Source organism: Pyrus communis, chromosome 16, assembly GCF_041283825.1.
Source record: "Pyrus communis isolate YQ-2024b chromosome 16, ASM4128382v1, whole genome shotgun sequence".
NCBI lineage: Eukaryota > Viridiplantae > Streptophyta > Magnoliopsida > Rosales > Rosaceae > Pyrus > Pyrus communis.
Genome location: NC_142580.1, coordinates 4184211 through 4206185, shown reverse-complemented (window position 1 = coordinate 4206185; position 21975 = coordinate 4184211). Strand labels below are relative to the sequence as shown.

Here is a 21975-nt window from a genome sequence, read left to right as displayed (position 1 = left end):
CATGCCACTACCTTATCAAGCAGACTGGATTTTCTACGCTTAAGATACATGTTAGATTTCTGATAGAATCACAAATCTTCTCTTTTTATATCGATTATCTTATTTTGAATTCTAAAGCGTGGACTCTGCCTGTACTGCATGGCGGAACAAGTGATATAGCTTTTGTTTTTATGTTCTTGATCAGTCTCATCTTAACAACCTCTCGAGTAAGCCACCCTAGAAATGAAAACTACAGAATGTAACTGTTTGATGCCCTTGAACCTGCAGCCTTCAAGTTACAAGCGGCACAAAAAGATCGAAAAGCGTGCCTACGAGGGTTGGAAAACCTCGGTCCTCACATCTAATAGAGAAACCAAGGCAGAAGGTTTGAATGCATTTCCTTTCAGATTGTTTCACTCTGTACCAATCATGCACATTGAGAGGGAAGAACCCAACTGATATGTGTTTGCTCTTCTCAGTTCTTTGCAAGCGGACCAGACAAACTAGCCTAAACCTTCTGAAGGATGTACATGTACACGTATCCGAAACTCAGAACTTGGAGGCTCTATAGGACGATACATGTTTGCCTTCTTGTGCCATACCATCGAGAACGTCAAGCAAAGCATTGAAACGGTAAACGAATTATTGAAGTTCTGATTGCAAACTCATCAGATATCGATATGTAGATTGAGTGAAATGTATCGATAGAAATTTCAAATTTCATCCATGAATACAAGCAGAGTTCATGTTTTTTGGTTGGGGATGGCCATTGCTCATGAAGTATTTGGGTTGATTTATCGAATGAGACCAACAGTGGCGGAGCCAAAATTTTAACTCAATAGGGGTTCAAAAGTCTCACCCTAAAATTCTTCCTTGATCCAAGAAAAATAAAGATATGCCCTGTCCTAAGCTACCGACCACTATCGTTTGGTTTTGGTATGATGTTCTTGTCATCCTTTTCCTCAATTCAACTCCCAAAAGTCCTTTTAAGCAGAAGAATGAAGGAAGCTCACTCGCCTACCTCCTCTCTCTCCCTCTTCTAATCACCTGAGTCCCTCAAAATTCACAGTGACGTTGGTTAACAACATAACAACCACCAACCTTACTTCAAACCTAGTGAAAGAAATAAAGTAAAGATTATAGTTGGGTCCCTAATACCTTGAAATATCTTCGAAAATCAAAGGCATAATTCTAATTTTTTTTCTGCGTGAAGAAAATGTGAGAGTAGGCCTGAAACCATTCTGATTCTTACAAGGCTATGTCCCTAGAGACCAACATGGTGTCTAGCGAAAGAAAAAATTCAGTATGGTAGAGGGTCCAGTGGTTCCAACCTCTCACACCGTACTCTTTTACAAACTCTCTTTGTTGTTTGGTTAATTTGAGTCATCGTGATAACGTGACAGACTTCTTATTAGACATCCTTACAAGTTCAACCATGTAACGTCCCTACTAACGCATACTTTCATCTAGAGGTGGAAGTTTTTGTTGAATTACCGTACCAACCGAATTACTAACCATACCATATCAAAGTTGTGCCAAAAAATTTGTACCATTGGTAATGGTATGGTATTTGTACCGTACCATACATTTTCGGTACGGTAATGGTATTCAAAATCATTACCAGTGGTATACCGTACCATACCACTACTATTAATATTATATCATTTATTTATATAATTAGGTATTATTATCATTATTTATGCACTTTATATTTTTTTAGTAGTCATTTATCCAATCATCTCACCCTCTAACCTTTACTTTCCTAATAAAAAAACCTAAGCCTTCTTGCGTTGTGACTCTTCATCTTTTCACTCATCTAGTCATCGGCTTCATCTATGTTGCTCCCGTTCCGGCAACTCTCTCTTTCTCTTTGCAGTCCGTCTCATCTTCTCCTTCATCAAATTGGGATGTCTTTCTCCCTGACTTCTTCTATCAAGTTAATTTTTGTACAATTTTAAAGAATGTAGAGATATAATTTAGGAATATTTGTACTATTTTTTTTAGGGATGTTATGTTCTTTCGGCAATTCTTTCATCTATTTACTTCTTGTTTCTTAAATGAATCTCTATAAAATTCTCATAATTAAATGAAAAAGTTTTAGAAACCCAAAAAGAATGGCCAAAACATGTTTGGGCCTTGAATTGGTTAAAAAAAAAAAAAAAAATCAAATTTTGACCCAAAAGAATGGCAAAAAACAAAGTGGTAATTACTATTACCATATCATGCTAACCGAACTATTTGGCATGCCAAAATTCGGTATATCAAAAATTTGGCACGATAATGGTAATAGATTTTGTCATACCAAAAATTTAGTATGATAATCGATACATGAGTTTTGGTACGGTAATCATACCAATACCACCCCACTTTCATCTAGTGTACACTAGTAAATTTTACCCGCACGTTGTTGCGGGAACGAAAATATAACTATAGATTATACTTTTAACATATAAATAACCAAAGACTAAGATAAACATTAAGAAGAAAATGGAGCAAAATTTTTACAGAGCTGTAACTCACAGAAAAAACATTGTCAAATGCCTCGTCATATGCAATAAAACAAATAACTCATCCTTAACACAGAAGATCAAATGTTTATAAACTAATTTTACTAAAAAATAATCAATTACCTTTTCACCAACCAATATACAATGTAAGCTTGTATGTTTATCGTCCATGCTTGGATACTTTGGTTTCCATATTCTACACAAATGCACTTTAATTTTGACAACCTTTTTATATGCCACCAATTGGTCAAGTGGAGTTGGACCTTCGTCTTCCATTTAATCTATACAAACGAAATACAAATTTTGTAACCACACCATAATATCCATTTTTATCTATACTACAAATAGATAGAGAAACAATACAATAATGCTTTAACCAATTAGTGGCCAAGTGGCCATCTACTTTCGTCCAAATAGAAAAAGGCGAAAAAAAAAAAACAAATGGAAAGGCTAGAGCCTTTCGGTGCATATAATGATGCCTCTTCCTTATTTTGGGGAAAGTAAAGGCTACTTTATTTTTTTAATTGTTTTGCAATTTGAAGTATGTTAATTAGCTGTAACACTTTATAATTAAAAATTGAAAATTGATGACTCATAAGCTAAACTAATTCATGACTGCATCCGAGGAAACAATGATAATAAGCTATCGCTAGTTTTATCTCAAACACTGCACTAAATTTAAGTGCCATAATAATATAGTTAGCACCACAATAATATAAAACAGAACAAAAATTGCTTCTAAACTTACCTTCGGCTTCTTCTTAACAACCAAACAAAACCCAGAAAACAAAAATCACAAAAAAGGATCAATTGGGAGCTCAATTAACAGAAAATGAAAAAAAGGAAGAGTATTAGAGATAAGGAAGAGTGTTAAGAGATTCACGGTTCTTACACAAATTTGAGACCACCCACAACAATTTCAAGTTGTACATTCTTAACCAGCTCGACCAAGATGAATCTTAAACACATGCAACAGAGGAGTGAATCAAATAATCTGAATATGGACCAAAACTTAAAATAGCTTACTTCCGCATTAGCGATTGATTACTCATTTTCCAGAACACAATATGTGAAATTCAATCGTTTTTAAAGGTAACGAAATTCATTGACCTCGCTCCTATGGTAGCCTATAATCATCTTCTTCTTTCTCTTCACAACCATTGTTAATATTTCAAGGTCAAAATTGTCTGGATACTTGTCTTGAATTCCAGAAACTGGGATTAGGAAAAAAGAAATCATGTTTGGGTTGTTCTGCTAAGCATAGTACAGTGAAAGTGGAATAATGTTCGGAAAACCATCAAAAGAGACACACCTGGAAGCAAGCAGAACAAACATTATGACTTCTATCATCAAAGTTGAGTAACTAATATATATATATATATGACTCTAGAAAAATTGCAGCTCTTAAGGCAGATTTACGGCAGTGAGTTTCTCAAGTGTTACAATCTGAGCCTGCATCATGGCACAGGTGATGGCAAAATATGATATCAATAAATGAAAAAAAAAATTCAACAGCCATCATTTATATATAGGAATAATAAAAATCCATTTGCATTAGCTCTGGATCAAGTTCAACTCAAGGCTACAAAAAATTTAAACCTGAGATTCAGGTCGCATTGTTCAACCCCAAAAATCAAATAGTACATTTGACCGACCTAACACAATGGATGGTGGAAATCAAATCTAGAAGCAGTGAAATTTCACGTATATATGTAATATGGTCATACCATTTTCCAAGCTATTCCCCTTCAGCATTTCTCAATTTGGGAATTATGACGCAAAAAACTGAACCACAAACGAAAGAGCAGCCAAATCTAAAAATTTGCTGGAAAAAAAAAAAAAATCTAACAGCAAAAATATAAATTATGTACCTCACCCAGAAAAGGCTTGCAAGATCGCGCAATAATACCCTAAAATTGGAAGATGAATATTTCCTGCAAGGAAATAACAAAATCAGACGAAACAACCACACACGAAACACAAAAAAAATAAAGAAAAAACGCGAAGACCTGAATCTTACAACAATTAATTGAAAAATGTTCCTCCTAACCAAACAGAAAATAGAGAAACAAACTGAACCACAAAAAAATGGGCAGCCAAATCAAAAAATTTGCCCAAAAAAAAGAAATCTATCAGCAAAAGTATAAATTATGTACCTCACCCAGAAAAGGCTTGCAAGATCGCGCAATAATACCCTAAAAAAATAATAAACAGCATGAATAAAGCTCTTACTGGGTTATTTTAAGGAAATGTTGGAACATCTCAAGAATTAATGTACTGCAACCAAGGTCCAGCATCAGCAAGCTTGACCTAACCTTTGCAACAATATGAAGAATGGAAACTGCCTTTCTATAAAAAAGGGACTGGAAGCACATGAAGGTTTCTCAAAAGCCGCTACAGTCAGCTGAAAGATTTCTTGTTCAACCAATAAATGAGAAATAAAGTCCTATAAGAGCCCATAAAATTAAAATATAAGCATTGGAGGATGCAGGATGTAGGACTTCAAAATGATTAACGATTACTTCAGATCCTAGACAGTTTACTGGAGCTGTTGTACCTTCATCCATTCATCGTTGTATGGAGGAACCGATGCTGTTATTCTCGTAAGCTCAGTAATGCAAGAAGCAACATATAGCTTCACATGCATATCTGAGTACCTAAACAGCTCATCAGAAATTAATGCCTCCATTATCGGTAGACATGCATCTTGCATGGATCTGTGTGGTGCTTGCCTAACATTTGACAACACACCCTCAGCTTCCTAAAATACAAAAAGAAACAGAGGATCTCAGGTTTTCACAATCTTTAAAGACATGAAGAAAAGAAAAAAAGAAGTGAGATATAAGCTATAGCTATGCTTAACACAGCTTGAAACATTGCGTATCGCAACAGATTAGAATTTCTGATGAGAGTATCAACGCACCTAAAACCGTGCCATTCGTTTGTGGAAAACAACGGCAAGCACAGCCAAACCACCTTCATAAAAATTTCTTCCTAACCAAACATAAAATAAACCAACACCTAAATCAACATACCTCAACGGGAGCGATTCGTTCGCTCAAAACAGGGGGGAAAACGCCAAACACCTTCGAGAAGATCCGATCGGAATCGAAATCAAAAGACAGACGGAAAACTAAGAGAAACGGAACGGCAGAGACAAAAAAGAAGAGGAAAATAAAAAGAGGAAAAAAGAAGAGGAAAAGAAAAAGAGGAAGCATCTTCACGCACGGGCACCATACATGATCAAGGGCAAACTGAGAAAATGAGGGCTGAGAGAAGCAAATGGAAAGGTGAAAGAAAATTGGAGAGATGGAATCGGAAAGGATGATCGAGCGTGGAAGACAATGGAGGACGCGTGGGCAAAGCTGTGCAAAAGAGAAAAACAACGGGCAGAGCACCTTTCCAAGAAGAGCAACACGCGGCATCAAAAATAAGAAAGGGGCAAAATCGTCAACTCACTGCACAATCCAAAACAAACCTAAAAATTACACAGCAAGAGAGGGGCAAAACCGGTGGAGCACTGTTAATGAACAGTAGTCATCCACCGGCTTTTAGTATATATAAATAAATGTGTTATTGACATTTTTTTCTTGCACCGTGCTATTGACATATTTGGTAATCGGTGTCCTTGTTTATTCTTTGATCAAATGTTGATGTCATAATTTGCAAAATCTCCAATGCCTTCCAAGGAGCACAAGCTGACACGTCGTCCCCAAGGGCACTGTGGACTTTCCACCCTCCCGCGTTTTATTTGTCGGCTTTGAAACGGGGGAAAATTCTTCCACTCATTTTTCAGTCAAACCCGGCGTGCCCTTTTTTAGTCCGTTCCACATGAAATTAATCCAAAACCCTTCCATTACAAAAGAATGAGGATCCTCCTCTTCGGATACTTTTCGTAAGGATTACGAGAATTCTTAAATTATATGATCTGAATTTTTAAATTATATTAATTTATCGTATATTATATAGCTAAAAATTATTTTAAATATTTTTATTTAAAATTAAATATAAACGATATCGGATAAAAATTAATCACACTATATATGATGAACGAACATAAATTAAAGATCTCTAAAATCTTTACAAAAATCCGAAGAAGAAAAGAACATTCGTTACAAAGAATAATAACGTTGGTCCCTCCAGCGAATCAAAAGCTCCCACCAAATCGCAGGACCCACAAAACGCCCAATCCGTGGAGTCCACGTAGCGAGCTCACCAGAAGAAACGACTCCACGGAGATACGCCTGGATGAATGATATTTCTGGGTCTCTCTCTCCTCTCTTTCTCTCTCCTCTCGCTTTCTCGCACATTGTTTCCAACGAGCCTGCTGCTGAATTTAAATAAAAATCAAAACTTGACCCACCTTTTTCTTCAATGATTTTTGATATAAATGTTTATTCTGAATATTTTTAAGTTAAAAAAAACTTGATTGCATTTCCAACCGACGTCAATAATAGTGGAAATTTCCTATTTTGGTTTAGGGTTAGGATATCTTTCTCTAATTTAGGATTTTGCGAATTTGGGGATAAATTCGAAACGAATCGATACTTCTCATGCGAATTTCGATTTGTGGGTTCCTTTCTTCTTCTTGATAGTCGGGTATTTTTTTTGAATTCTTCCGAAAATCAAAAAATGGGAATCGAGGTTTCCGATGAGCTGTTGGGAACTTTCGTCCCGGTTTTGATTTATTGGGCGTATTCGGGGATTTACGTGCTGCTGGATTCGTTCGAGAAGTACCGTTTGCACACCAAGAAGGATGAGGACGAGAAGAATTCGGTCTCCAAGCGAACGGTGGTCAAAGGGGTTCTTCTGCAGCAGACGGTTCAGGCTATTGTCGCTATTATTCTGTTCACGGTAACTATTTCAATTTCCCTTACCTTTTCCTTTTCTTTGAGGTAAAAATTTGGTTAATTTCGCATTCTCGGAAGGAAAGAATTAAACTTTGATCAGGTTATGAATTGGGAAAGTCTAGTTTTTTCGTGGGTAATTAATATTGTTTGGTTTGTTGGGGTTGGGGGTGTCAAAATCTGGTTAGTTCTCCTTTTGGGGATACAATTCTGTAATTTGGTTTTGCATAAAAGTTTCTGTTGTTTCCTTTCTGGGTTGTGTTAATTGTGTGGTAATTGTAGCAAACAGGCTGCTAAGCCGGCAATCTAGTTGCATAATACCTTGAACTTTTCATATCGTTTTCTATTACGTGGTTAGGAAAGTAGTTGGAAATGTGATGATTGCAGGAGTTCCTGCTTCTTTTGGTTGGTTTGCCTAATACAATATCAGACGCGAAATATTTGTCCTCGTCTTGTTTTATGCTGTTTAGTGATCCTTAGCTTATCGAATGAACTGAACTTTAGATTTTGGTGATCTTATCCTCTTTCATTATATTGTTTTTTGTTATCATGCTATATGACATAACTTATGATCTAAGCTTCATCGTCGAAGACATTTGAGTTTTCAAGGGATGGACTTGCGTGTTTACGCAAGCTTCTTTCATTTTGTTGTTAGCATATGAGGTAATTGTAACATGAATATAGAAAATTGGGCTTCTTCGGTCTGTTTAGGACAAGTGAACCAGAACTAGTCTAGCTGTGGCCACCTTCAGTCAGTTTGGATATCTGCTTTGTGAAAGTATTACTTTGTAGAGCTTCTAGCTCTTGAAATGTATTCACTTAACTAATTAGGTGCCCCATTTCAATGTATGTCATAAAGTAGTACAAACTTTTAAAAGAGGATAGTAAATGATTGAATATCATTAGGTGGCGAACATTAGGTCTCTCGTCCACCTTACTGGATTTCCTTTATTGTTGATCTATGAATTACACTAAACAGTTTGATAATTGTTACCATCCCAGGTTCATTGCTTCCCATATGATAACCATTTTTAGGGAGTAAAACCAGAATCTTCACTATGCATTGTGCATGTAGCTTTGTTCACAAGTCCTTGTTAGGGTTCCCTTTCCCAATTGATACATGAAAGACAGTCATTACTATAGCTCTTCCTCATTTATGTGGGGATAATGCCGTGGTAGTTTTGTTTTTTTTCGCAAAAAGAGTGTTTTTATTGGTAGCACCCTGCCATCAGTTATTTTCCATTTCCTGACCCCTGCTTCAGACCTGATGCATCATCTGCGGTATACTCATATTTGTTTGCTGATTTTAACTCACGTAGCTTATGACTTCTTTTTAATTGACAGGTGACAGGAAATGATGGTGGGGATGAAGGTACAAAGTCTTCTTTCATTGATCTAGCAAGACAGTTTGTTACCGCAATGGTGGTTTTGGATACCTGGCAATACTTTATGCATAGATATATGCACCACAACAAGTTCTTATACAAACATATCCATTCCCAACATCACCGACTTGTTGTACCCTATGCATTTGGAGCTCTGTACAATCATCCTGTGGAGGGACTTCTCCTTGATACAATTGGTGGGGCCTTATCTTTTCTCCTCTCTGGTATGTCTCCTAGAACTTCCATATTCTTCTTCTCCTTTGCTACCATCAAAACAGTAGACGATCATTGTGGATTGTGGCTTCCGGGGAACCTTTTCCATGCATTGTTCAGAAATAATAGTGCTTACCACGACATCCACCACCAGCTCTATGGAACCAAGTACAACTTCTCCCAGCCATTCTTTGTTATGTGGGATAGAATACTTGGTACGTACATGCCTTACTCATTAGAGAAGAGAGCAGGTGGGGGCTTTGAAGTGCTGCCTAAGAAAGTAGAGAAGGAGAACTGATTCTTACACAAGGAAACACGAATCTATATTTGATTGTACCGGTATTTGTTGTTTTTCTTTCTTAGGAAACCACACTGCCTAAATATTGTGTATATACATATACGGTGCTGTGCCTTACTCTTTTGTTTTCCTTTTTGGATGAGTTTTAAAACTTAGTCGTGGAATCAGGAATTCATGTATTAAGATAAATTCCGACATTAGCTCCGGTGGTTTCATTCCTCCACCGGATTCTGTCATTGTGAACTACATTTGCTTTTGGATTGAGGATGTGAACGGAGAAACCGTTGTGGGGGTCTACTTGCTCATGTAGTCTAAATTTTCACTATATTGTTTTCAAATTTCTGTTCGTGCTGGAATTATCAACATTCTTGTGGTGTCATATTATCCGAACTCCGTTTAATAAAGACATGGCCTCGTTTGGCATGCCGTACTAGACATCGGATAGGACTACTTAATACGAATTAGGTGTTTGGTGCCACTACGTATTAAATGGTTAATTTATCAAGGCCCGCCCATTTTATATGGCTCACGCCGTATAACTTCTCCGCTAAAAAACCTCTGGATTATTTAGTCGGGTTCTCAAAAAATGCTAAAACAGAAGTTCATCGTTCTTTCCTTTTTCCTCGTGATTTGCTTGTGCGGCCATCTTCTTCTCCAACTGAAAGTATTCCTTCTTCTTCTACTTCTTTCTCTTGTCGACTGATTTCACAAATTCTTATCACTGCCTTTTGGGTTTTCTTCATCGTCGTCACCAAGAACTTGGTCTTTTTAACTGCAGACTCCTTCAAAGCTCTGATTTTTGGATAAAAAGTTTGCTTCATTCATAGGTATTTGAGCTTTCTGCCTTTCTGGGTTCTAATTAAAGTGAATCTTCATCTAATTTGATATGGGTTTTCTTTGGTTTTACCATTTTTGGAGCTTTTAATGTGGATCTTGGAAGAGTAGTATGAGAAATTGAGAGGTGGAGTTTTGTTGGATTGAAAGGTTCATCATGCCAGATCAAAGATGCTTATCTGATATGCCTATCCCAAAATTTGATCGGTGTATGATTAATTCGTTTTTTTTTTCCTTCAGTTTTTCCTTTTTTCCATTTAACATAGGTTATTATGTGCAAAGTTACTAAAATTATTTTGGTTTGAAGCAATTTTTCTCCTCTCTTTTATCTTTTTCATTGTTCAGCAAAGTTTCAAAAATAATAATAGTTTGAAGAAAATAATATTTGTATGAAGTGTTCCCATTCTGTACAGTGGCAATATAAATAATACGATTATCAGTCCGATCGCACTAAACGTCCAACTAATTGAGTCAGTACTATTCGGTAACTATTTATTTCGACTAAAAGAGTAATATAGTCCGAGCTGAGCTGTCAAACGAGGCCAATGCGTATAGGAAATAGTTTTACCGGTTACAAGTTAACCAGAACTCACTGTTGTGCCGAACTGATCGCTCTCTGCATTATATCAAACTCTACCATACCTTTCTTGCTGATAATTTGGAAAGGGTTAGTTTAGAATGTCGACTGAGGAGCGAGGACCGACCTCAAATCCATTCACTATGTTTTGGTTATGAGACAATATGATATTCTAAATTACTCTATTAGGATGGAAATTCGAACGCACACCACTAAATCCTATGCATCGTTTTTCTGTACTAGTAACCGGCACCTGAGGAATGGTAAAGGATAAACGGATATAGTTTTTTGTTTAAGATTGATGGTTCTTTCGATTTTTGTAAGATTCATGGTTCTCTTGTGTGGTGCTCACTTTGCCACGCTTTTCTAGTTAGTTCACAACCATGGTCCTCAATGTTGTCCTCTCTCTCTCTCTCTCTCTCTCTCTCTCTCTCTCTCTCTCACTTATGGCCGCCATCGACCACTTCTTCCTCCTTGAATTTACATCTTCACGTGCATGTCTCTAGGAAACAATTCGCATGTCAGGAGTTTATACATTTTTGTGTCTCGTCTCTCTTCTCGTAAATTTTTATATACTGTGACAGGCAGATTTCTCTCGTTTTAACTTTACTTTTCTTACAAGGTTACGGGGTTTTTTGTGCCTGCCTCTCACCTCACAAGGTTATAGTATAATGTGTGCACGCCTTGACGTGCAAATTTCTCTCGCTCAACTCTACTCTTCTCAATGTTCTCATGTCAAAGATAATTGGAATGCTTCTAAAAGCTTTCCCAACAAACAACATAACCATTGAGCTTTACTGGTACAAAGTAGAAACCCAACTGTCGTTAGTAATCCCTCATATTATTGTTCATTCGGATTTTAGTTCTGGGATTGAAATACAACGACAACGACAAACCCTTATCTCATTAAGTGGGGTCGACTACATGAATCCTAGAACGCCACTACGCTCGATTTTGCCAAAAATGATTGTTGAATTTCCTTTTCTGCAGTTGACTTGTTATCCTTCTATAATCCAAAATTAAATATTTGGTCCTGGCATTTGAAATGGAAGGGCTAAAAATGGGCCAGTGTATTTATAAGCAAGTTATGGCAGATTTTGATGCTTATCCAATTATGCTCTGTGGTTTTTAATGGGGGTATGAATGTTTCATGATGAGATTATGCCATTTTTTGGCAGACATTCCTTCCTTTAAAATTGAAAGATCGACATTAAATAGTATATAGATGGATAGAGTGGAAAAATAATAGTAAGAGGAGACTAAATTGATTGAATTATTGGCTTTGGAGGTTGGATTCAGGAACACATGGCAACCCTTCTGGCCTTTGGCCACCCTCTTGTTTGAACTTTTTTTTCCGAACTTATGAAATTTTCTAGCCCCCATGAGGGACCTAATGTAAAGAACGTTATGTGTGATTATTGAGGGATTTAAATTGACAATGAATTATGAGGATGTTACTTGTTATATTAATTCTTAATTTGTCGATATATATGAATGGTTAAACGTTCTCAAATTGAATGAATTTTTCTAGACATGAGCTTTAGATGAGAATAAAGAGAACCAAGGTTGTGATTATCACTTTTTTACAGTGAAATGATGTTACATTGTCATTGAACGAGAAATAGTCCAATAAAAATAATGTCACGTCGTCCATAATGAAGGAATGACTCAAGCCATGGGCTGGCCTAAGCCAGGTATTGTCCTGATTATCTGATGTTGCTTCTAAGACCAATATAAATTCTCTATGCAGGACGTCTGTTTCATATGGACAATCATTTCAAAGATCAGATGCGTGCTTCATACCCAGATATTACTTGTTACAAGTGGGAAGAAAATCCATCCCAGTGTGGGGTTTGATTGAATTTTGGATGTGGGCCGGGATTGATTGAATTTTGTGTTTCTGATGATGGGGAGCTTTCTGTTCATAAAACTGGACGCAATGTTTCTGCTATTTCTGTTTCTACTGAAATTCAAAGCAACTGTGAAGGATGAAAGAAGTGTGAAAGATTCGCAACTGTTTAACAGTTTACCGTTGTCTAGGGCTTTCTGCTATATATATATCTTCAGGTGTGGTCCTTGGAGGGGAATATAGACAAAAGATTTGACAACTCGACCATGTTAGCTTCCAGTTTAAGCTGCCTTTTTGTGAAGCATTGAAAGTGGAGTGTTTGGAGCCTCAGGTTTTGAATCCACAAGAATATAAGAAAAAAAAAAGAAGATAAATTTGTAGCCTTCTAAACATGTCAATGAAGAGGAAGCATTTGAAAAACAGTTTTCCGGCGCGTGGCGGGAGAAAAGTGCTTGTGCACTGCCGTCTGCTGACCAGTTTGTTTGTAATAGGCCAGCAACGCACATCAAATCTTGCATTTTTCTTGCAGAAAAGGTTGGAACGAACTAGTAAGAAAACTAGTTAGATATAGAGTTAAAAGAGCTATTGCGTATTGAAATTGGATAGTCAGCGTATATTTAGCCGTTAAATTCAGTATTGTATGTCATACATTAATGTATTGAAGAAATTTTTATAATGAGGGTACTCTACCTCAATGTATAGTAATCATTGCCTTTTAACTTTTAAGTGGTTTAGATGTTGAATAAGTGGCCAAGTGGCCATACTTTAGATTAAACAAAAGAAGGTGGAAACACCTTTCCTTGTTTTGGGGAGGAAAATAAGGGAAAAGAATGTTTTGGTTCCCTAGCACAACCCGTGAGTTTGGTTTTGGCAGAAAGCTAAAAGAAAAAAAATATTGTTTTTAGAATGAGTGCTCATGATTTGGTTCAAAGAGGTGAGCTCATTCATTTCGGTTTTGTAGAGAAAAAGGGAGTGAGAGCTCATTGTTCGGCTGAGAAGAAAAGAGCTCCTTTTGCAGAGAGCAAGGAGAGTTGCAGAGAGCCCAAAAGGAAGAAGAAGCTGCTGCTTTATTTGGTTAGTAATCATCCACCAAAGTAGTTGTTGTTGTAATAGCTTTGAGCTATATGTATAGAGAAGAAATTATTCTTTATATTTCTTCATCTATTTGTTTCTTTGGTGTGTGAGAGCTATTGGGTGTATTGGGTTATAAGGGCTGTGAGATTGCCAACACTTTGTAAACTCCCATTTGGTTGATAGTGGATTATTGGGTGAGCTCCTACTGCTCCGAGGACGTACTCCAGTTACACTGACTGTGGAGGAACCTCGTTAAAATCTTGGTGTTATTTTCTATATTGTTCTTGTATTTCACTTGATATATTTTCTGTGGGTTAGCTTGATTTGGTTCCGCGTGGTTTGGTGCTATCCTAGCACAACAATTGGTATCAGAGCACTGGTTGCTCTTGGGTACTGTCTAATTGCCAAAAATGTCAGACGGGCAAGATGAGAATCCTTTTGGAAGCAGCTCCGGATTTGCAAGAACTACGGTGCAAAACGCAAAGTTCGAAGTTGAAAAGTTTGATGGCACAAACAACTTTGGGATGTGGCAATGTGAGGTCAAAGATGTGTTGGCTCAACAAGATCTACTTGCCGCTTTGGGAGAGAAGCCGGAAGCTATGTCGAAGCCGGAATGGGAGAAATTAAATTTGTGGGCTTGTTCTTCAATTCGGTTGTGCCTTGCAAAAACTCAGAAGTATTTTGTGATGCGGGAGACATTGGCAAGTGTGTTGTGGCAAAAATTGGAAGACAAGTATATGACGAAGAGTGCAGAGAACCGGCTACACTTGAAGAAAAAGCTCTACCGCTTCCAATATAAAGAAGGTACAAAAATGATTAGACACCTTGATGCTTTTAATAAGTTGATTGCCGACTTGTTAAATTTAGATGAGGATATTAAGGATGAAGATTAGGCCTTAATATTGTTGAATTCCTTGCCGGACTCTTATGAGCATTTTGTTACCACTATTATGCATGGTAAAGAAACTGTGAAATTTGAAGATGTGTCAAATGCCTTGATGAATTATGAAATGAGGCATAGAGATAAAAATCATGATAGTACCTCGGAAGCTTTATTTGTTAGAGGTAGATCATCGGAGAGAAGATCATCTTCTAGTAGGAAAAAATCACAGTCTCGACCTAGAGGAAACTCTAAAGGTAGAAAACCTTTGGAAATGGATGAATGTGCCTTTTGTCGTAATAAGGGCCATTGGAAGAAAGATTGTCCTAAATTGAAGACCAAAGGTAAAGAAAGTTCTGAAGCTAATGTTGCTGAGGTTGAAACAGATTTTTCTGATTTTGCTTTAACCACTTCCTCATCATTTGATTGTGCTACTAAGTGGGTGTTGGATACGGGTTGTACTCATCATATGACTCCTCACAAGGATTGGTTTTCAAGCTTGAAAGAGTTTGATGGCGGTATTGTGTTCATGGGAGATGACAATCCCTGCACAACAAAAGGGATTGGTACAGTTCGTTTGAAGTTGCATGATGGCATGGTTAAAGAGTTGACAGGTGTTCGGTATGTACCGAATTTGAAGAAAAATCTTATTTCTTTGGGAACTTTGGAAGCCAAGGGCTTCAGGTTTCATTCAGATGGGCAGACATTGAAGGTGACTTATGGTGCACTTGTTGTGATGAAAGCTCCTCGATGTGGCCATTTGTATTTATTGCAAGGAAGCACTGTGACAGGTGAAGCATCTGTAGTCTCAGAAAATATGGGCACATCTGATTCTGATACTACTAGACTGTGGCATATGAGATTAGGCCATGCCGGTGAGAAAGCTCTACAAGGGCTTGTGAAACAAGGTCTTCTAAAAGGTGCCACGACTTGTAAGCTTGATTTCTGTGAGCATTGTGTCTTGGGGAAGCAAACTAGAGTGAAGTTTGGTACTGCTGTACATCAGATGAAGGGCATTCTTGATTATGTGCATTCGGATGTTTGGGGTCCTACAAAGACTCCCTTTTTTAGTGGTAGACATTGGTTCGTGACCTTTGTTGATGATTATTCAAGAAGGTCTTGGGTCTACACTATGAAGCACAAGAGTGAGGTGTTGAGCATGTTCTTGGGTTGGAAGAAAATGGTTGAGAACCAGACTGGGAGAAAGATTAAGATTTTGAGATCGGATAATGGTGGTGAATACACATCCGACCCTTTCTTTAAAGTTTGCAAAGAGGAAGGGATTGTGAGACATTTTAGTGTCCGGGAAACTCTACAACAAAATGGAATTGCAGAAAGATTGAATCGAACCTTGCTTGAGAAGGCTAGATGCATGTTGTCTCAGTCGGGTTTGAGCAAGTCGTTTTGGGCAGAGGCAGTTACTTATGCATGTCACATCATCAACCGATTACCCTCAGCTGCTGTTCAGGGTAAGACGCCAATGGAGGTATGGACTGGAAAACCTTCTACTGATTATGATTATATTCGTATTTTTGGTTCACCTGCTTATTTTCATGTAACTGAAAATAAACTTGATCCTAGAGCCAAAAAGGCTATCTTTCTTGGTTTTAGTAGTGGTGTCAAAGGTTACAGGTTATGGTGCCCGGAGATGAAGAAACTTGTAATCAGCAGAGATGTGACATTTGATGAAGAAAATATGTTCAGAGACTCTGAAAAGAATGTGAAAGATGTCCAACAGGTGGAGCTTGAGAAAGTTGCCTCTAGTACTTCAAATCCTATTTCCGCTGATGTCGAAGCCACTACAAGTGAAGAAGTGAGAGACCATGAGGATGTTGAAGAAGTTGAACTTGAAGATTCTATTCAAGTTGAAGAGCAAGTTTCACCTCAAGAGTCTATTGCCAAGAACAGAGGAAAAAGACAAATTACCAAGCCAGCTCGGTATAGTGACTATGTTGCTTTTGCTCTTCCTATTATCACTGATGAGATTCCATCCAATTTTGAGGAAGCCATTGAGAGTGAGGAAAAGGAGAAGTGGTGCAATGCCATGGGTGACGAGATGAATTCTCTCATGAAAAACAAGACTTGGGAGTTAGCTAAATTGCCTAAGGGTAAGAAAGCTATTGGTTGCAAATGGGTGTATGCCAAGAAGGAAGATGTTGCTGAGAAAAGCAATGTCAGATTCAAAGCAAGATTAGTTGCTAAAGGGTATGCACAAAAGGAGGGCATTGACTACAATGAAATCTTTTCTCCAGTTGTGAAGCACTCCTCAATTCGCATTATGTTAGCTCTTGTTGCACAATATGATCTTGAACTTGTGCAACTTGATGTGAAGACGGCTTTCCTACATGGTGATTTGAATGAAGAGATTTATATGTGTCAACTGGATGGGTATAAAGTGAAAGGGAAAGAAAATTTGTTTTGCAAGTTGAAGAAATCACTTTATGGCTTGAAGCAATCTCCAAGACAATGATATTTGAGGTTTGATAAATTTATGAGAGGCCAAAATTATTCTAGAAGTCAATATGATCATTGTGTGTACTTCAAGAAGTTGCAAGATGGGTCTTTCATTTATTTATTGATATATGTTGATGATATGTTGATTGCCTCAAAGAATGTCGAAGAGATTGAGAAATTGAAGAAGCAAATGAAGAATGAGTTCGAGATGAAGGATCTTGGTGAAGCAAAGAAGATCCTTGGCATGGAGATCACTAGAGACAGAGAGAAAGGTTTGGTATGCTTGAATCAAAGACAATACCTTGAGAAGTTGATTCGGAAGTTTGGAGTTCATGATTCAACCAAACCGGTTATTACCCCTTTGGCTCCTCATTTTAAATTAAGTTCTCTCCAGTGTCCTAAAACTGATGAAGAGAAGCTGCAAATGAAAGATATACCATATGCAAATTTGGTTGGTAGTTTGATGTATGCAATGGTATGCTCTAGACCGGATATTGCTCATGCAGTTGGCATGGTGAGTCGATATATGCATAATCCAGGTAAAGAGCATTGGCAAGCAGCTAAGTGGATATTGAGATATCTCCATGGTACTCGAGACGTTGGTTTATGCTTTGAGAGAGATGACTCTGGTATTGGTCATTTTGCAGTTGGTTATGTTGATTCAGATTATGCAGGTGATCTGGATGGAAGGAAGTCTACTACAGGCTATGTGTTTACTATGGCTAAAGGGCCAGTTTGTTGGAGGTCCATTTTGCAGTCGTCTGTTGCTTTGTCTACTACAGAGGCTGAATATATGGCAGTTGCTGAAGCTATAAAGGAGGCCATTTGGATACATGGGCTGATTAGAGATTTGGGGGTTGATCAGAAGCAGGTGGAGGTGCATTGTGATAGTCAGAGTGCCATTTATTTGGCTAAGTATCAGGTTCATCATGCGAGGACCAAGCACATAGATGTGCGTTATCACTTTGTTCGTGAAGTTGTTGGTGAAGGAGAAATCATTCTCCAGAAGATTCCAACTAAAGACAACCCCGCTGATATGTTGACTAAGGTTGTTGGTGTAGCCAAGTTTGTTCATTGCTTGAACTTGGCTCACATTTTGCCTATATAAAGAAGGCGTTGAGCAGTAGGAGTTTTGGAGCATTTGGCTCGGCATGAGTTGTTCTCTTGCTAGTGATTAGGAGTGATGTTGTGTGTTAATTGTGTTGTTTGGCTTATCATGGCGTTTTTCGGAACTTGGCCAAGGTGGAGATTGTTGAATAAGTGGCCAAGTGGCCATACTTTAGATTAAACAAAAGAAGGTGGAAACACCTTTCCTTGTTTTGGGGAGGAAAATAAGGGAAAAGAATGTTTTGGTTCCCTAGCACAACCCGTGAGTTTGGTTTTGGCAGAAAGCTAAAAGAAAAAAAATATTGTTTTAAGAATGAGTGCTCATGATTTGGTTCAAAGAGGTGAGCTCATTCATTTCGGTTTTGTAGAGAAAAAGGGAGTGAGAGCTCATTGTTCGGCTGAGAAGAAAAGAGCTCCTTTTGCAGAGAGCAAGGAGAGTTGCAGAGAGCCCAAAAGGAAGAAGAAGCTGCTGCTTTATTTGGTTAGTAATCATCCATCAAAGTAGTTGTTGTTGTAATAGCTTTGAGCTATATGTATAGAGAAGAAATTATTCTTTATATTTCTTCATCTATTTGTTTCTTTGGTGTGTGAGAGCTATTGGGTGTATTGGGTTATAAGGGCTGTGAGATTGCCAACACTTTGTAAACTCTCATTTGGTTGATAGTGGATTATTGGGTGAGCTCCTACTGCTCCGAGGACGTACTCCAGTTACACTGACTGTGGAGGAACCTCGTTAAAATCTTGGTGTTATTTTCTATATTGTTCTTGTATTTCACTTGATATATTTTCTGTGGGTTAGCTTGATTTGGTTCCGCGTGGTTTGGTGCTATCCTAGCACAACATTAGATACACTTGTTAAATTTCTTAAATTCTTTAGCACACATCCAACCGTTAAATTCAGTAATTGTTATAACGAGCACTCTAAAACTTTTAAAGAAGCAGCTTTTGGAATTAATCACTACTACTACAGAAAAATATTTAATCATACATGGTAGAAATTCCAGAGAAAATTATGATCCATACAGTATATATACTGCATTAATAAATAGATTTACTTTACTACATGAACAAAAGATGTGAAGCGTGCGGTGAATGTGAACGAGGGAGCGGCCGTGCTGCAAGAGCACGCTGCCCTTGGACTCTGGCATCAAATCCTGTAAGCTTACTAGTTGTCTCCGCTTGAAACCTTGTCCCTGGCACGTATGATTCTGCCCGGCGGAGCGTGACGTGCTGTTCGAAATAGCTCTTCTCATGTTGATATGTACTTCTGTGTGCATCTCCGGCAACTTTCACAGATTTCTGGCTCGTACAACCCAACAGCGCTCCGGCGCGGTGCCTCGGAATTTCCTTGCTCATTCTTGCTTTGGCATTCGTAGAATTTGGAGCCATTTTAGCTGGTCTCTGGTGATCTTCGAAATCGGACATCATGGAGATGTCAGCAACGCTGGCAGTGACCACACTCCACTCTATGCTCGCCTCACTCGGCGCATAACAATTCGTTGGCGTCACAGAGCCGGCATCTGATGCTTGCCGCCCAAGAAAAGGGTTTGCTCTGCCGGTGAGGCTCTCAATCTCGAAAAGATCCGAACTTGCATCACTATCCGACTCGTTGTTGTAGATTACATGGCCAGAATTCGCCGGAAACTCATCCCACGGCAGCATTGTGAGCTTTTTTTCGAGGGCGAAAGACTTGTTTCGCTTCCCAAACACAGGGGAGCCAAACACTTCCAAAGACTTCCTCACTTTCTCCGCCTCCTCTTCTGCTTGCTGAAAAGGCAGCATCTTCGCCGGCAAACTCCCCGCTCCGTATTTTGAAGTTGGGAAAGCAAAACAGTTCTCTCTTCCCGACCCAACTCCTAACTTATCGAGCTTTTTGCTTTTGTTCATATCAACTATAACTTCATCAACAATGTCCGCCACGCCGGGAGGTTTATGATCGATTGGTGTAATCGTGCAGCCTGTGTTTGCACCATGGTTGTTCTTCTTGAAGCTGATTTCTCCGACGTGTTCATCCACATCAACCGAATTCTTATCCAAACACGAACAATTGCAGCCAAGGCTGGCAAAGAAGTTCTTCCTCTGTCTGTGTCCCTCACTTGTGTTTGTCCGGTAAGGATTTCTCGACGCACTTCGAAGCAAGGCGCTTTGGCTGTTCAAGCTCGATTCAACACTCGGAGTCCCCGGCTGAACCCTTATCTTCATGTGATCCATACTCACTGGTTTATCCTTGTTGTGATGGTATTTCTTCGTGCTGCTGCTGCTGCCGCTTTTCGAGCTTGTCACGCTCGTCTCCTCATCCATCACTCCATTGAAGTATTTTTCAGCTCCAAAAACTCCAATTTCTTCGTCGTCAGCTGCTTCCTTCTTTGTACCCAAGTGATTGTTATTGTTATGCTGCTGCTGCTCCTTGCTCGCCTGATCGGCAAGTTTACGCACGAAGGCTTCCTCATTGCCGCCCAAGTATGACGAAAAGGAGGCATCACGGTTGGCGGCGTTGTTCTCGAATGGAAAAGTTTGCGATATGTTCGCCATGCTAGTCGATTTTAAGGTAACCATAGCCATAGAGAAGAGAACTCAAAATTCCCAAAGAAACTTTTTTGATACAAGTGATATTACCGAAAAGCTAAAGTTGAACCAAATTCTAGACCTCGAGTGCAGGGTTGAATTCTCGAACAAACTCTATACAACAAAAAGTAGAGAAAACGAATTGGTTTAAAGCACATAAAACTACAAAAAGATGAAGAAAAAAAAAACGAAAAATAGAAAATTTGAAACAGAAGATAAGAGGGATCGAATCGAAGGAGGAACTGAATTGAGGAGAAGGAGGATTTTGGTGAATAGTTCAGAGGCTCGGAGAAGACAAGATTGGTGACAGAGCTAGTTGAGAAGTATTCTTGTATATGTAGAGGTAGAGGATTATCATGGAACGTGCAAAGTTGTACATTAAGAGGGGTAGGGACATGTTTGCTTGGTTGCCTAATTTGACAGTTTGTCATTTTTCTTCAAGACGAAAAATCATTGGTTTTCGTGTTACCATTAGAAAGAGAAAGAGAGACATATATATATATATATATATATATAGAGGATTTAGATCCTCTCCTGAGCTAATGAAGAGGATCCTCATGATTTATCATTGTGGACCGTTAAATTTTTATTCAACGGCTATAATTATTATAACTTTAAAGAAACCTCATGTTTGTAGCCGTAGGATAAAAATCTAACAGCCCACAATGATGGGTCAGGAGGATCCTCTCCATTAGCTTAGGAGAGGATCCAAATCCATATATATACACACACACACACTATCTGACTTGACATGTAATTTTCCAAGAAATCCGCCAAATGTACGGTACGTAAAATGTTTGGTTCGATTTCCATATCTGTGGATGTCATATAACATGGTGCTTTAATTTGCTTTCGAACATTTGGACGCCTACAAACATGAGAAGCTCACATCAACTTGTTGGGTTCCAAAAATACAGAAAATTTTCAACTTATGATTCTCTCTTCAAGGACATATGACTAAGAACAGATCTAGAGCAGTAGAGCTACCCTCTCTTGCATATATAGGAAATTTTAGTAGGGCAATGTGATCTTGTGATTTGATTAGACACTCTTAGAAGTAGCATTCTAGATACTGTACAATCACGTGATCAGACTGGCTTCTGAAATTTTTTACTTATACATAAATACACGTACATGACTTGGCGCAACAGAAAGGTTGTCATTTTGTGACTAAAAGGTTATGTGGAAACAGCCTCTTTGCGAAACAAGGGTAAGGCTGCGTGCCCAGACCATAGCAAAATGGCTCGTTTTTACTTGAACTACATTTAGCACAGAACTTCGGATACATGAATGAATACTCTCAACTATTTGAGCTACAAACCTCTTAATTAATCGTTCCCTTCAATTTCTAGAGAATAATGAAGAGTATGGCTTCTATGTGAAAAATAAATATTTGTAGTCGATCT

General features: G+C 38.3%; 3 protein-coding genes across 11 annotated transcripts; 1 reads left to right on the top strand and 2 right to left on the bottom strand.

The window, feature by feature from the left end:
* Positions 1 to 2433: 2433 nt before the first annotated feature.
* LOC148689840 (sister chromatid cohesion protein PDS5 homolog D-like) lies at positions 2434 to 5877 on the bottom strand. Of its 9 annotated transcripts, XR_015957600.1 has the most exons (8): positions 5522 to 5877; positions 5044 to 5247; positions 4802 to 4932; positions 4643 to 4681; positions 4358 to 4420; positions 4214 to 4271; positions 3379 to 3444; positions 2510 to 2767 (listed from the first exon to the last, which is right to left on the bottom strand). XR_015957600.1 is itself a non-coding variant. In XM_088687350.1 (7 exons), exons 1-6 carry the CDS (start codon positions 5702 to 5704, stop codon positions 4235 to 4237), a joined length of 657 nt encoding a protein of 218 aa, XP_088543476.1. In that variant the 5' UTR covers positions 5705 to 5877; the 3' UTR covers positions 2569 to 2767; positions 4214 to 4234. The 9 variants fall into 9 exon arrangements, 7 of the variants coding, with proteins under 7 accessions (XP_088543475.1, XP_088543478.1, XP_088543473.1 ...); XM_088687350.1 differs by lacking the exon at positions 3379 to 3444 and having other exon boundaries at positions 2569 to 2767; XM_088687353.1 differs by lacking the exon at positions 3379 to 3444 and having other exon boundaries at positions 2569 to 2767; positions 4363 to 4420.
* Positions 5878 to 6731: 854 nt separating this feature from the next.
* On the top strand, positions 6732 to 9567 carry LOC137730949 (sphinganine C4-monooxygenase 1). Its single transcript, XM_068469969.2, has 2 exons — positions 6732 to 7340; positions 8678 to 9567. The coding sequence occupies exons 1-2, from the start codon at positions 7119 to 7121 to the stop codon at positions 9227 to 9229; spliced, it is 774 nt and encodes a 257-aa protein (XP_068326070.1). The 5' UTR covers positions 6732 to 7118; the 3' UTR covers positions 9230 to 9567.
* Positions 9568 to 18932: 9365 nt separating this feature from the next.
* On the bottom strand, positions 18933 to 20921 carry LOC137732480 (protein PHYTOCHROME KINASE SUBSTRATE 1). The gene has a single exon (XM_068471794.2). The coding sequence runs from the start codon at positions 20564 to 20566 to the stop codon at positions 19064 to 19066; it is 1503 nt and encodes a 500-aa protein (XP_068327895.2). The 5' UTR covers positions 20567 to 20921; the 3' UTR covers positions 18933 to 19063.
* Positions 20922 to 21975: the final 1054 nt, after the last annotated feature.